This window comes from Primulina tabacum, chromosome 3 (genome assembly GCF_025594145.1).
Source record: "Primulina tabacum isolate GXHZ01 chromosome 3, ASM2559414v2, whole genome shotgun sequence".
NCBI lineage: Eukaryota > Viridiplantae > Streptophyta > Magnoliopsida > Lamiales > Gesneriaceae > Primulina > Primulina tabacum.
Window position 1 is genome coordinate 8131145 of NC_134552.1, and position 12671 is coordinate 8143815.

General features: G+C 35.4%; 2 protein-coding genes across 2 annotated transcripts; one reads left to right on the forward strand and one right to left on the reverse strand.

Annotated features, from left to right (window-relative positions):
- Positions 1–1029: 1029 nt before the first annotated feature.
- On the reverse strand, positions 1030–5780 carry LOC142539879 (polyadenylate-binding protein 2-like). The gene is made up of 9 exons (XM_075645623.1): positions 5177–5780; positions 3960–4078; positions 3198–3854; positions 3036–3113; positions 2865–2954; positions 2421–2558; positions 1914–2087; positions 1646–1849; positions 1030–1439 (listed from the first exon to the last, which is right to left on the reverse strand). Exons 1-9 carry the CDS (start codon positions 5412–5414, stop codon positions 1209–1211), a joined length of 1929 nt encoding a protein of 642 aa, XP_075501738.1. The 5' UTR covers positions 5415–5780; the 3' UTR covers positions 1030–1208.
- Positions 5781–7350: 1570 nt separating this feature from the next.
- LOC142539880 (scopoletin glucosyltransferase-like) lies at positions 7351–9059 on the forward strand. Its single transcript, XM_075645624.1, has one exon. The coding sequence runs from the start codon at positions 7524–7526 to the stop codon at positions 8958–8960; it is 1437 nt and encodes a 478-aa protein (XP_075501739.1). The 5' UTR covers positions 7351–7523; the 3' UTR covers positions 8961–9059.
- The last annotated feature ends 3612 nt before the right edge of the window (positions 9060–12671 follow it).

The window sequence follows — 12671 nt, forward strand, 5'->3', positions numbered from 1 at the left end:
AATTTTTCAAATTCGAACATTTTAAATTATTGAAATAAGAGGTGATGTTATTTATATACTCCATTTCATTAATCAATTATAAATACAAAATGGAGTGTGGATAAATTTAAATCCAAAATAAATTTATTAATCAATTATAAATACAAAATGGAGTGTGGATAAATTTAAATCCAAAATAAATTTATTTAATTAGATTGTATTTCGATGAAACTATATATTTCAAGTTTCTCTCAATTACCCAAAATAAAAACTATGACTCCAAACGTAGTTTATATTTATATATAAAGAAAATGGTCAATAAGTGTCGATACGGATTGCAGAATGAATCATAAATTAAAGCAAGCATCTTCGTCCCAAAAGTTTAGGCATATTTTCGATTGTTGTGTGCCTGGACCAACCTTTGGATTTTATAAACGAGAGCTTGTTTAAACTCAGAAATAAAAGAATATAGGATTGGTAATATATAATATTCTTAAACATCAATTTATGACCACAACACTCAACTAGTCCAACTCGTATCTATTTTTGAAATCGTACAACTATTTAAATAAATATGATTGTTCGTCTCAACATCTTCGCATTCCCAGCATACAAATATCTTCTGATAATCAAATGCTATTTATCTCGAGTATGTTTTTTTAAAATTTTATTTTTGGAATTTCACAGTGGTATTACCCCCGACGAATACCCATGCATCCCCTTGGTTAAACTCACGCCATTATTTAAATCTGCATGTGGAAATATCGAACTGACAAAAATTATTTTCTGGGGGCTTTCAGAATATTTCTAAGATGATAGTAGTTATTGGGCAAAAAAATTCAATTATAGCTTATATGATCCTATATTTGTTATATATATAACGTGCCAACTTAATTTTTAAATCATATGATATATTAATAAAATAAATAAAATAACACCACCTGTTAATATAAATCAACCTCCTACCGCGCTCTCCGATTTTAGTAAATAAATAATATATTGTTTTAGTAGCATAAAATATGAATTTGAAACACAAGATACACACGCAGATGGCTTTCAACTCAAACCCAATTTCTTACCACCACAAAATCCAATCATGATATTCAAATCCATGCGTAAAGATTGGTGAATCAAAATCTCAAGTTAAAAGCATTCGAAAAACAGCTAGTTTCAAAACCAAACTAGTCAGTATTATTATCCAACCCAACATTGTAAAAGAAACTAGAAGCTCATTCATTCAGTGACAGCGAAGCCAACTGCTCAGCAGGGCTGCTCGACTGCTGCTGAGACACATTTCTCAGAACATCCATTGCCTCCGCGACCTTAGCTTTGAGAGCTTCTGGAGACTCCAACAAGTGCAAGACCTCTGTCTGATCCATTTCCAGAAGCATGCCAGTCACCTTAGCTGCCGTATCTGGCTCAAGCTGTTCAACCAGCGGGTACAAATTTTCTCCCAGCATCTGCAGGATAAAAAAAGAGTGAGTTTTTTCACTATATATTATACATATTACAAGTCTTTGCACATCAGAGATGATACTGTCAGCACATCAGAGATGATACTGTCAGCACATCATAAAGACTTTAAAAGTTGAAGGCTGCTCTAGAGATGTTTAAAGCAGCATATTGATCAGACGCCTCAAATGAAACATGTAAAGAAAATGCTCACAGTCCTCTGCTCGATGGGGGAAGCGTTTGCAAGTGCAGATGCCAAAGCTCCAATAGGAATTGGTTGAGATATTCCTGCATTATGCAATGGCAAACCACTCATTTCATATGGGACAGGAAGCATGTTTCCAGGTATACCTTGCATGGAAACATCAGGCATGCCACGCCCAAGAGGATAACGAAAGCCACGTCCCCTAGGAAGCATCTGCAGAGTAGGAATTAATTAACCACGAGATTCTCAGAATTCATAGGTAAAAATTGCCACAAACCTGCTGCTGCATAACTGGTTGTGGGCCTTGCTGCATTGGAACAGCATTGACACGTCTACCACCAGGCCGTGGGCCTTGATGCCCTTGTTGAACCATAGGCACAAACATATTCGGCATTAGAGGCGCACCAGGTCTCATACCAGGAAGCAGTTGCTGCTGATAACCAAATCCATGCTGAGATGAAAAAAGAGGCACAAATAAATTATCACCGATACTTGTTGGCCACAAAAAAACATCCTACATCTAAAATCAGTTAGGCTATTTCTTAGGTAAAATACATTCAAAATTCAGTCGCGATTCAATCTTCAGTGTTATGCTTCCATTGAAAAAGCAAGTTATCAATGATGACACTGCATTTCCTGACTAAGTTCTGACTGAGAACTTTAATCATGCTCGTATCTCAGGATAAAACAAGATCAGATTTTTACTGTTTTGTTTTCAATTAAAATAAGTACCATAAAGCCACAATTATCAAATGGCTTTTAACAGCATGAAGAGCATATTTACTTGAGGAGGAATAATGGCAGGTGGTGGTTGCCCATAAAATATTTGCTGCCCAAGACCAGGACCACCAGGAGGGTACATTGGCATTCGAGGATTGACAGTAGATGCCATCGTCATCGGCCTCATTTGAGCAAATTGAGCCTGGAAACAATAAAATGGGGAGATCAATGCTTATACGCAGTCATTAACAGGGTATATAGAGAGAGGATGTCCACAGAGTTACAATTAACTAACAATAAAGGTAAAAAAACAATCTACTCATGGAAAATAAATTTTTTTTTGGATAAAAAACTAGCATGGAAAATAAAAATGAAACTGAATAAAGATATTATAGAACACAGATAGTTTCAGATGTGCTGACAAACAACATTAGCTTCTCCATTTCATTCTTTCTCACAGGGATAGTGAAAAATATGTAAAAAGTAAAAGGAACACCTACAAGTCTACCTGTAATCGTGCTCTTCTGTCTTCCTTCCTCTGAGCAAGGGCAACATAAAGTGGTTTGCCAGCAATCATCTTACCATTCATTTCAGAAAGCTGAAAGCAATTTTGTTAAATTTCTTTAATTGAAAGGCAACTAGGTGAAAAAGGCAGAGAATAAGGAATTATCAAACTCACAGCTTTGGAAGCCTCCTCTGGTGATGAGAATGCAACAAAGCCTGATCCCCTGCTTGTACCTTTGGGATCTCGCATCACCTGTATAAACATTAGAACAAATTAGAGGAGGCACAGCCAACTATAAGATAAATTATCAACGCAACCAAGTTACAAACCACAAACCTTGAATGATGTTATTGAACCAAATGGAGAGAACAATTCCTTGAGCTTATCATCACCAACACTATCATCTAGGTTTTTGACATACAGGTTCAATCCTTGAAATTTGTCAACTGCTTCTTGTGCACTCTGCTCAAATTGCTGTTTCAATTCAACCTCCCTCTCAGATTTCTTTTGGGCTCTCCCAACATACCATTCCTTGTTATCAAATTTATGGCCATTTAGGGATTCAACCGCTCTAGCAGCATCTTCGGCATTCTCAAAATTAACAAATCCAAAGCACTTGGATTTTCCATCTTCATTTCTCATTACCACAGTACTCGTGAGCGGTCCAAATTCGCCAAATATCTTTCTAAGGTCTTCTTCGGTTGTTGATTCAGAAAGACTTTTCACAAACACATTGGTGAATACTGTCTTGTCAACTGACATCTCTCTTTCTTGCTTCCGAAGGAAGGGTCCAACATAGACTTGCTTTCCATTCAGCAGCATACCATTAAGCTTCTCAATAGCTTTCTGAGCAGATTCATCACTTGCATATTGCACAAAACCATAGCCCATTGATTGACCAGACGCATTTGTTACTATTTTGCACGACAGAATATTCCCAAATGAAGAAAACGTATCATGTAGAGCTTTATGGTCAATTTCCTTGTCCAAATTCTGTAAAAAAAACAACATTATCTCAACCAGCGACAAAATCTAATCAAGTGTTTTATTTCAGGACAACCCACAAGATGAATAACGGAAAAGGAAAGGAAACAATACCTTAATAAATATATTTCCAGCACCACTCCTGCGTGTACTGGGGTCTCGATGAGAATACATAATCCTAATGGGTTTGCCATTGAGAGGAGTAAAGTTCAGCTCCTCCACCGCTCTCTCAGCTATCAAAAAGAAAGGTTTGTTAGGTAGAGAAACATGGTCAAAGATAAAGGAACGTGCCTTCATCGTAAGACAAACAGGTTACATGAGCTGTGGAGATAAAGAAAGAAAAGAACTTTTGAAGGATCTCAAGGAAGAGTATCTCGATCGCCAGAGAACATAAATTATAGGGTTGCACTTTGGATCCATGTAGACAAAGATCTCAAAAGATTCTATTTAGTTCATCCTTAATTGGTTGGTAACCAATATTAGCTTGAGTTAATAATTGTGTGACATAATTGCATAAATATAAGGTACCCATTGGTTTGTCATCTTATATTCTTATTCAACGAAAGATTAGCACGAATGATATTATATTTATCATTTATAAACAAATTTTAATTTTTTAGATAAAAATGTTACCCTGTGATCCAACACGTTCATTCATTGGCAAAAAGTAAAAAATGTTAAAGTTTTACTTAAGACTTTGTGGTTTCCCATCGTCACTGTGGTACCCAAGGATTGTGCAATCAAGACAATTGGAACTAGATGAACAATGAAAGATCCTAAATGCTGATAAAAGCAATACAGACTTGATAATCTATGCAATAGAACTTAATAAGTCGATGGAAAATACAAGATGAAATCTTGACAAAGTAGTCACCAACAACCGCCAACAATTAATACTAGAACCATGTGTCATTGAATTGATATCACACTTCTCTCATGCAGAATACCAATTAATTAAACCTCAAATATGAGGTCATGAATCATGGAAACCAAATCACACGACATAAAAAGGGATAAGGGTAATTGCTTCCATGCATCAATTCACGTTTTGAATCTGACACACTGGCTTGAAATTTCTTAAAGCTATGTTATTTATCCTAAACGTGACACTCAACTCCTATTTTGGGAAATTAACGATTACTGTAGTCATATGTCACTAAAATAAACCAATCCCAGGTTTCGACTCCACTTTATGATTGCATGTTTTGGAAATATCAATATATAGCAAGGAAAATTAGAATGAACATTGAAAAAGGAATTCAAATCAAGAGGCTGATAGAATCAAATTGATTAATAAATGTCAAATGTCACAGACGACCTAGAATACGAACCATCCTGAGGATTGCCGTAGTTGACGTAGCCATAACCTAGCGAATGTCGGCTAGTCAAATCCCTGCAAACCCTAACTGACACCACATCCCCCACCTGGCTGAACAGATCGTACAATTGCGAGTCGGTGACGTTCGCATCAAGATCTCCGACGTAGAGTGAAGTCACAAACGGAGCACCGCTTGCCGGTGTGGCGTTTACCAACTGCACTGGAGGTTGCATCTGAACCTGAGCCGCCATCAATGATTTTTTTACTTGTCAAAGAGTTTTCTAAATTTTTTAAATTTTTCTCTTCAATAGCTTCCCTCTCCTCTTTTTATTAACAAACTCAAAGAGAAGCACGAAGGAAACAAAAGGTCGAACAACTTCTCGACGGAGGACTCAGAATTTCGAATTTTTTTCGCGAGGTATGTTTTTTGTTTTGTTTTGTGATTTTAAAAGAAAATAGAGGAGAGGGAAAGAAGGATACGTCGTAGGTCCGACTGAGGAGAGGAAAAAAACAGAGGCCGGCGGCGACGGAGGCACGACGGAGAATGAAAATGGAGAGAGATGAAGGGCAGTTTTGTACCGCGCACTGCAAAAACTCTGGGGGATATTGCGGCGGCGCATGTTATTATTTGCTTGGGGTTAGGGGATTAAACGTTGATTCGGTGAAACGAAATCCATGCCGTTGGATTAGATTGACCGGGTCCCGTATTGACGTATTCGTGAATATGTTCGCCAATGCGACTTCTCTCATTTGGAAATGCGTTTTAGTTTCCCCGAAAGACGCATTCCAATGCTTGCTTGTACATGTAAAAAACGGTTAGCAGAAAATAAGATTCAATAATAATTTATGTAACAGATTTAATAGAATGAGTTGAACTCTTACACTATGTTTGAAAAAAATAAAAATTGGATTTGAAATTTGCGTTTAGCTAATATTATTTAAATATTAGATTTGATAGTTAAAAATTAATAATATCTGATATTTTTACTTGTTATTTTTTAAACATTTTTCTTATTAATAATATTTAATACTCACATATTATTTATATATAATATACAAAAAATTATAATAGAAAATCATAAGAAAAATAAATAATTTACATAGTTTTTAAAACATATAAATATTTTTTAATGATTTCAAAATAAAATTTTCAATTACACGATAAAATATGTATGAATTAAATGTATAGTTTTTGAGAATAAAATAAATTATTTTGTTCGATTAACCCAAATCTGATGAAATCTTTTTATTTTTATTAAGATTTCATTTACTTATATCAAATATCACAAAATCCAACCAAATATCAATCTCGTTTTAAAATTTTATTATATGAAACACTCAAAATTAGATTTTTAATTTCAAATCCCACAACTTCTATGAAATCCATGGAACCACACTGTTGTTAATTTTCAATTAAATTTGTTTATTTTTTAAATCGAACACGTAATAATTTGTAGGATAACAAATATTCATGTGTATTTCGGTCCCTTTTTTATTACTATTATTTTGATTTGGTTATTTTGAAATTTTAGAAAATTTATTGCATTTTTAAAAGTATAAATCCGTTTGCTTCCTTTTTTGTTTGTTAGTAAGATAAATCAATAATCTTATAGTATGTCTATTATGAGACGGTCTTACGAAACTTTATCCACCGTATTCACATTAAAAAGTAATGCTCTTGACATAAAAAGTAATATTTTTTCATGGATAACCCAAATAAAATATTTATCTCACAAAATACGATCCGTGAGACGTCTCACACAAGTTTTTGCCATGATATTTTTCGATTTCTTGAAGAGAGTATTTTTGTCATTGCATAATTTCCACGACTTCCAACGTGTATGATATATTTATCGTTCCAGCAAATGTTATATATTAATTTAACATGTTCGATTCATTATTTAAGTCGAAGAATTTGTTTTAATTAATTTTCAAATCACTATTTCAAGTCTGGTCATACTGACTCAAAAGTAGAAGCTTCTTGTTTGGCTGGAAAAGTTCAAAATGATTTGAATTCTTCTACGTTAGCAAGTAGGTCAGCATAGCCCAAAGCATATCAGCGAAGCCATGTGCTCCTAGCTGTCTTTCCTCCAATGTTTCCTTTTTCAACTTCTATTCCCATTGCATCGATACAAATGAGCAAAAGGTCAAAGAAGAGGTCCTCCCCTTTCTCCCAATTCATCGTTTTTTCCTACAATTTTATTTACAATTCACAACTATTTAAGCACACCCACGATTAATAACAACTAACAAGCAGCCTCCAATTTGTAGTCAAATTCTGATTTCTCAGAACTTTGCTCAACAGGTCTAAAATCAGTTTTCTTGATCAACTATTTCAGTGTTTATCTGCTATATTGAACATGGGACAGTTGGTTGTAGTTTTTCTTCCATTTATGGCTCATGGCCATATGATTCCAACGCTAGACATGGCCAAGCTTTTTTACTCTCGTGGCGTGAAAACAATCATAATCTCGACGGCTGAATTTGCTGATCCCATCAAGAAAGCTCGAGAATCAGGACTCGATATCGGTCTAAGCATCCTCAAGTTCCCGCCCGAGGGTTCAGATCTGCCGGATGACTGTGTGAGCTTCCATCACGCAATGGCTTACGAGGACTTGTTCCCAAAATTTGTTAAGGCGCTGTCTATGCTCCAAGAACCTGTGGAAAAACTACTTGAAGAGTTCCGACCGAATTGTCTGGTTGCTGACATGTTCTTGCCTTGGACTACTGATTCTGCAGCCAAATTTGGTATCCCGAGATTGGTTTTTCATGGCGTAAGCACTTTCGCGTTGTGCGCCACCGAGCAAATGAAGCGCCACAAGCCTTATGAGAATGTTTCATCAGATTCTGAGCCCTTTTTGTTGCCTGACCTTCCGCATCAGATAAAGTTGGTAAGAACACAAGTCAATCCTTCCGACCTCGAGGAAAACGCGAGTGTATTTTCCCAATTGCGGGTGAAGATGAGGGAAGCAGAGAAGAGAAGCTACGGAGTTGTCGTCAACAGTTTTTATGAGCTCGAACCGGATTACGCCGATCACTACAAGACTGTTTTGGGGAGAAGGGCCTGGCTTATCGGCCCCCTTTTGCTGCATAACAAGGATGATGTAGCTAAAGCACGGAGAGGGAAGGAATCAGCCTTAGATGAACATGAAATCAAGGCGTGGCTCGACTCAAAGAAGGCCAACTCGGTTGTTTACGTGTGTTTCGGAACCATGGCGAGTTTCACCTCTGCTCAATTACGCGAAACCGCAATTGGGCTCGAGGCATCTGGCCAAGATTTCATCTGGGTTGTGAGGAGAGGGAGAAATGACGAAGGCAACAACGATTTCCTGCCGGATGGATACGAGGAAAGGATAAAAGGTAAGGGCCTGATTATAAGAGGATGGGCACCCCAAGTGCTTATCCTAAACCATCCTTCTATCGGGGCGTTTGTGACGCACTGTGGTTGGAATTCGACTCTCGAAGGAGTGTGTGCAGGTGTGCCTTTGGTGACCTGGCCTGTTTTTGCGGAGCAGTTCTTCAACGAGAAATTGGTGACAGAGGTTTTGAGGATCGGGGTTTCCGTCGGGAACATGCAGTGGCGGCGGTCAGGGAGCGAAGGGGTGCCGAGTAAGGCGGTGGCCAAGGCAGTGCAGAGCGTGATAAATGGCGAAGAAGCGCCAGAAATGAGGAGCCGGGCGAAGAAGTTGAAAGAAATGGCGAGCAAAGCTGTGGAAGAAGGCGGATCATCGATGGCAGAATTGAGTTCTTTGATGCAAGAATTGAGCGTGTATCGCTGTCCATCCAACCAAGTTTGATCCACGTTTTTGTCCTGGATTCGTTGTAGTTTTTATGGGGCATTTGTTAGGAAATAGCACACGCAACTCTCTCTCGATAATATTTGAAAATTAAATTTATGATATGTTTTTAATGATCATCAAATTCAAAAACTTAGCAATCCACTCCACTTGTCAAGCGCAAAAATGAAAAAGTACATGGAATTTCTACGATCCAGTACCACGCTTCCTACGATTGTGCGGCTTCGATAAAATTGAACTAAGTTTCGTTTGTTCAGTTTTAGAATAGGTGTCCAACAAATCAAGTTTGAATTTCGTTGGCTCTAATATAAAAACAATCTTTATTTTAATAATATTTTACAGTTTTAAACATTTATGACATTTACTTTATTTGTATATTAATGTAAGCTGCGTAAATAAAGTCCTTAAATATATAATAGGTACCACGAGGTCTACTAAGATCATGAAACTCATTAGAAAGTGTACCACATATTCTAAACAAGTTACTAGTCAAATCATCTGCCAAAAATAAAGATAAAGTTGCTTGAACTTGAGACTAGTGTTGTAAATATCATGTTTCATTGGTAAGGGCATGAAGATGTCTATTCATACAGATGAGTGATCATTTGATAGTTCACTGAACAACCCTTCCTCGAACTGTCTAAGTGATTATAATTTATCGAGTAGAGTACTCCGCGATTATCGTTGCACATTATTAGTCTTTGACACGGGACAACGTAGATGCTTTACGAAATAATATGCACTTTGATATGTTTACCGACTTCAATGAGGGTCATCAGGTGGCAAGCTAGTGTGTAGTTTCAAAATATATAGGAGCAAATGTATTGTAGTCGGGGATTCATCATTTGCTTATGGACGAAGATATCTTATGTGATCTGATTAGTTAGTAGGTCAATTAATCTCTTGACAAAATAAGACATGTGCATTTCGTAAATGTGCTTCCTTAGTTGCACATATCATATCACAATTATTACTCATATATATATCACATTTTTATTAAATTAATATGCAACTCTCGATATACGAATGGTTGCTGACATGATATATGAGTTGAAGTGATCGTACTATAAACTAACCATAACTTAATATTCTTGCAGGAACTATCATTGATATCTAGGGGATCATAGGGCGATGCTATTATATTATATTATCATGATATCACGAGTACAATCATAAATGAGTTATGACATTTTTAATCAAGGTGTTGATGAAAAGAATGTGGCTAATTAGGCTAAGACAGAATAAATATTATTTTGAATCAATGAAAATTTGAATTGACAGCTAGCTGTATTCTTGAACTATTCAAGGTCATACAAACATTGAATTATGTGTTCTCTTTGAGATAGTCAAATTTCAAGAAATTTGAATTTGACAACTGTAGTTTAATGGAAATCAAACAGAATGATTATAAAATAGTTTGTAAGTTGATTCCGTAGTGGAAGAAGTGGAAGTTAGCTTAACTGTTAATTGAATAAAGCGAGTTGAACTACATGTTTCCGTGAAGGAGCCACAAAACTGACAGCTGCAAAAAATGAATAAGTGGAACTACATGTTGATTAATTCATGATATAATTAAATGACAATTTAATTAATGAAAATAAATAGTTCTAACGACATTAAGATTATGAATCCTAGTAAAATATGATTTGTGTATTTTAATAAATATGTTATCAAAGTTTGATAACAACACATATAACACAAAACACAACATATTAAATTTCTCCTCTCCTCGCACATAATTTCGGCCACTTGAATTTTTCACCAAAAGCCGAACAATTCAACGACCGTCGTTCCACCCCACCACTTCCGAATTTGTGAAATTTGGACGTCTCAGTCTCAAAACATAAATTATTTAAGATATCTTGTACGATCCAAACAAGAAACAAAGTATCCGATCATGGACTTAGTTAGATGATCGAAGAAGGGAGATCCGTTCGAAAGGATATAGAAGAATGACTAATTCAACTAATCCCGGACTTGTATGGTGTTCAATGTTAAATACATAAAAGTAAAAGATTATAAACATCTTATGAATGTTTAATGCATACAATGCCCAAAGAACGTTTCGAGCAGTTGAAACAAAAATTTTAAAACTTCTATTGTATCTTGAGCGTAAAAAACCGATATTCTAACATATCAATCGTACTATGCTGCTGGAAATGGAAACTAGCACACGTGTTTCTTTCATACCATATACAAAACAAACAAGTGCATTTGGATTCTTTCATACCATATACAATTGCATCCGCACACGCTTCGAGGCCCAACGGGAAAACCGCCTGTAGGAACTAAGAAATTTTCTGTACTAAAATTCATTCTAACGACCAATTTCATCAATTTTATGTTCGTTGCCCCATTTTGTTAGTGTCACGTTCATCGTTACCCAATCTAAATGACTTTCCCCAACTTCTCTATGGTGGGGTTGATGCACAATAACATTAGCAAAAATGTCGGCAGCTGGCTCCTCATCCAATAAGAAATTAAAAGTCAAGTCCATCTTGACTTGTAATATAAATTAATAATTTTATGTGTGTGAGTTACAATTGAATTAAAATTAATATTTCGTCCTCATATCAAGAGTTTTTAGTTGCTTTAATTTAAATATTTTATCTTAACACATGAGAATATATATTGATATCTTTATGTTTTACACAATTTTTAGAATTTTAGTCTATTCTCGATTTAATTTGCTAATTTCCTGATTTGGGTAATGATAAAATATTATCAAATTCAAATTAAATGACTATGAGAAAGAAGAGGGGAGGTTATTATTTTATTTTAGATATTCATGTCAATAAATAAATTAAATAAATATCACTAACACGTAATCTCTTATGAAACTATCTCACATATTTTTATTCATGAGACAGATATATCCATATTTACAATAAAAAATAATATTTTTATGGATAATCTAAATAAAATATTAAACCATATGTCCTGACAGTTGACATAACCGTATTAATGACCATTCATACACAGTTATTTGAATCGTCAATTGTTCGTTTGTCCGAACGTTTATTTGGTGTACTTGGCGAACAATTTGTCGGCAAAGCCAGAGAATTGACAACTTATTCCATTACTATCATTAATTTTTGAAAGAAAAAGAAAGCAACGCCTTTTTTCCTAAATGCATGGTCCCTGTAAACCTAACTTCGAGATCAATTTATATTAACTAACAAATCATTATATATAAAAAATTATTCTGTTTTATTATTATTGAATTCACACTGAGTATTTATTTATCATTGAGTAGGTTTCTTGTGAGACGGTCTCACAAATTTTAGCTGTGAGACGAGTCAATCATACCGATATTCACAATCAAAAGTAATATTTTTAGCATAAAAAGTAATACTTTTTCATGGATGACCCAAATAAGAGATCCGTATCACAAAATACGACACGTGAGACCGTCTTTATGTTTTACTTCCAACGTTAGTCATTTTTAATAGTTTCCAAACTTCAATATTTTGGATGGATGCTTCGATCCCCCATTAATTGTCACGAATTTCTAGTTAAATTTCTCCCGAATTTTCGTGTCTCAATCACTTGAGAAGGATATGGGAAATTAAAACCATTTTTTTACCGTTCATTGCTTATTTTCAAAAATATGATCAAGTGATTGCACAACATCACATATGGATCGATCAAAGTCGGCAAAACACAACAAACCTACCAAAAGATGCATATATAACTCGACGATCGCTCAGT

What these genes read in the sequence shown, in the direction of transcription:
- LOC142539879 (XM_075645623.1), bottom strand. Translation starts at nt 5,414, where the DNA reads ATGGCGGCTCAGGTTCAGATGCAACCTCCAGTGCAGTTGGTAAACGCC. An exon ending in CTACGGCAATCCTCAGGATG is followed by an intron (nt 4,079 to 5,176) that starts GTTCGTATTCTA and finishes TCTTTTTGATAG; the next exon opens with CTGAGAGAGCGGTGGAGGAG. An exon ending in CTGCCATTATTCCTCCTCAA is followed by an intron (nt 2,088 to 2,420) that starts GTAAATATGCTC and finishes TTTTCATCTCAG; the next exon opens with CATGGATTTGGTTATCAGCA.
- LOC142539880 (XM_075645624.1), top strand. Translation starts at nt 7,524, where the DNA reads ATGGGACAGTTGGTTGTAGTTTTTCTTCCATTTATGGCTCATGGCCAT.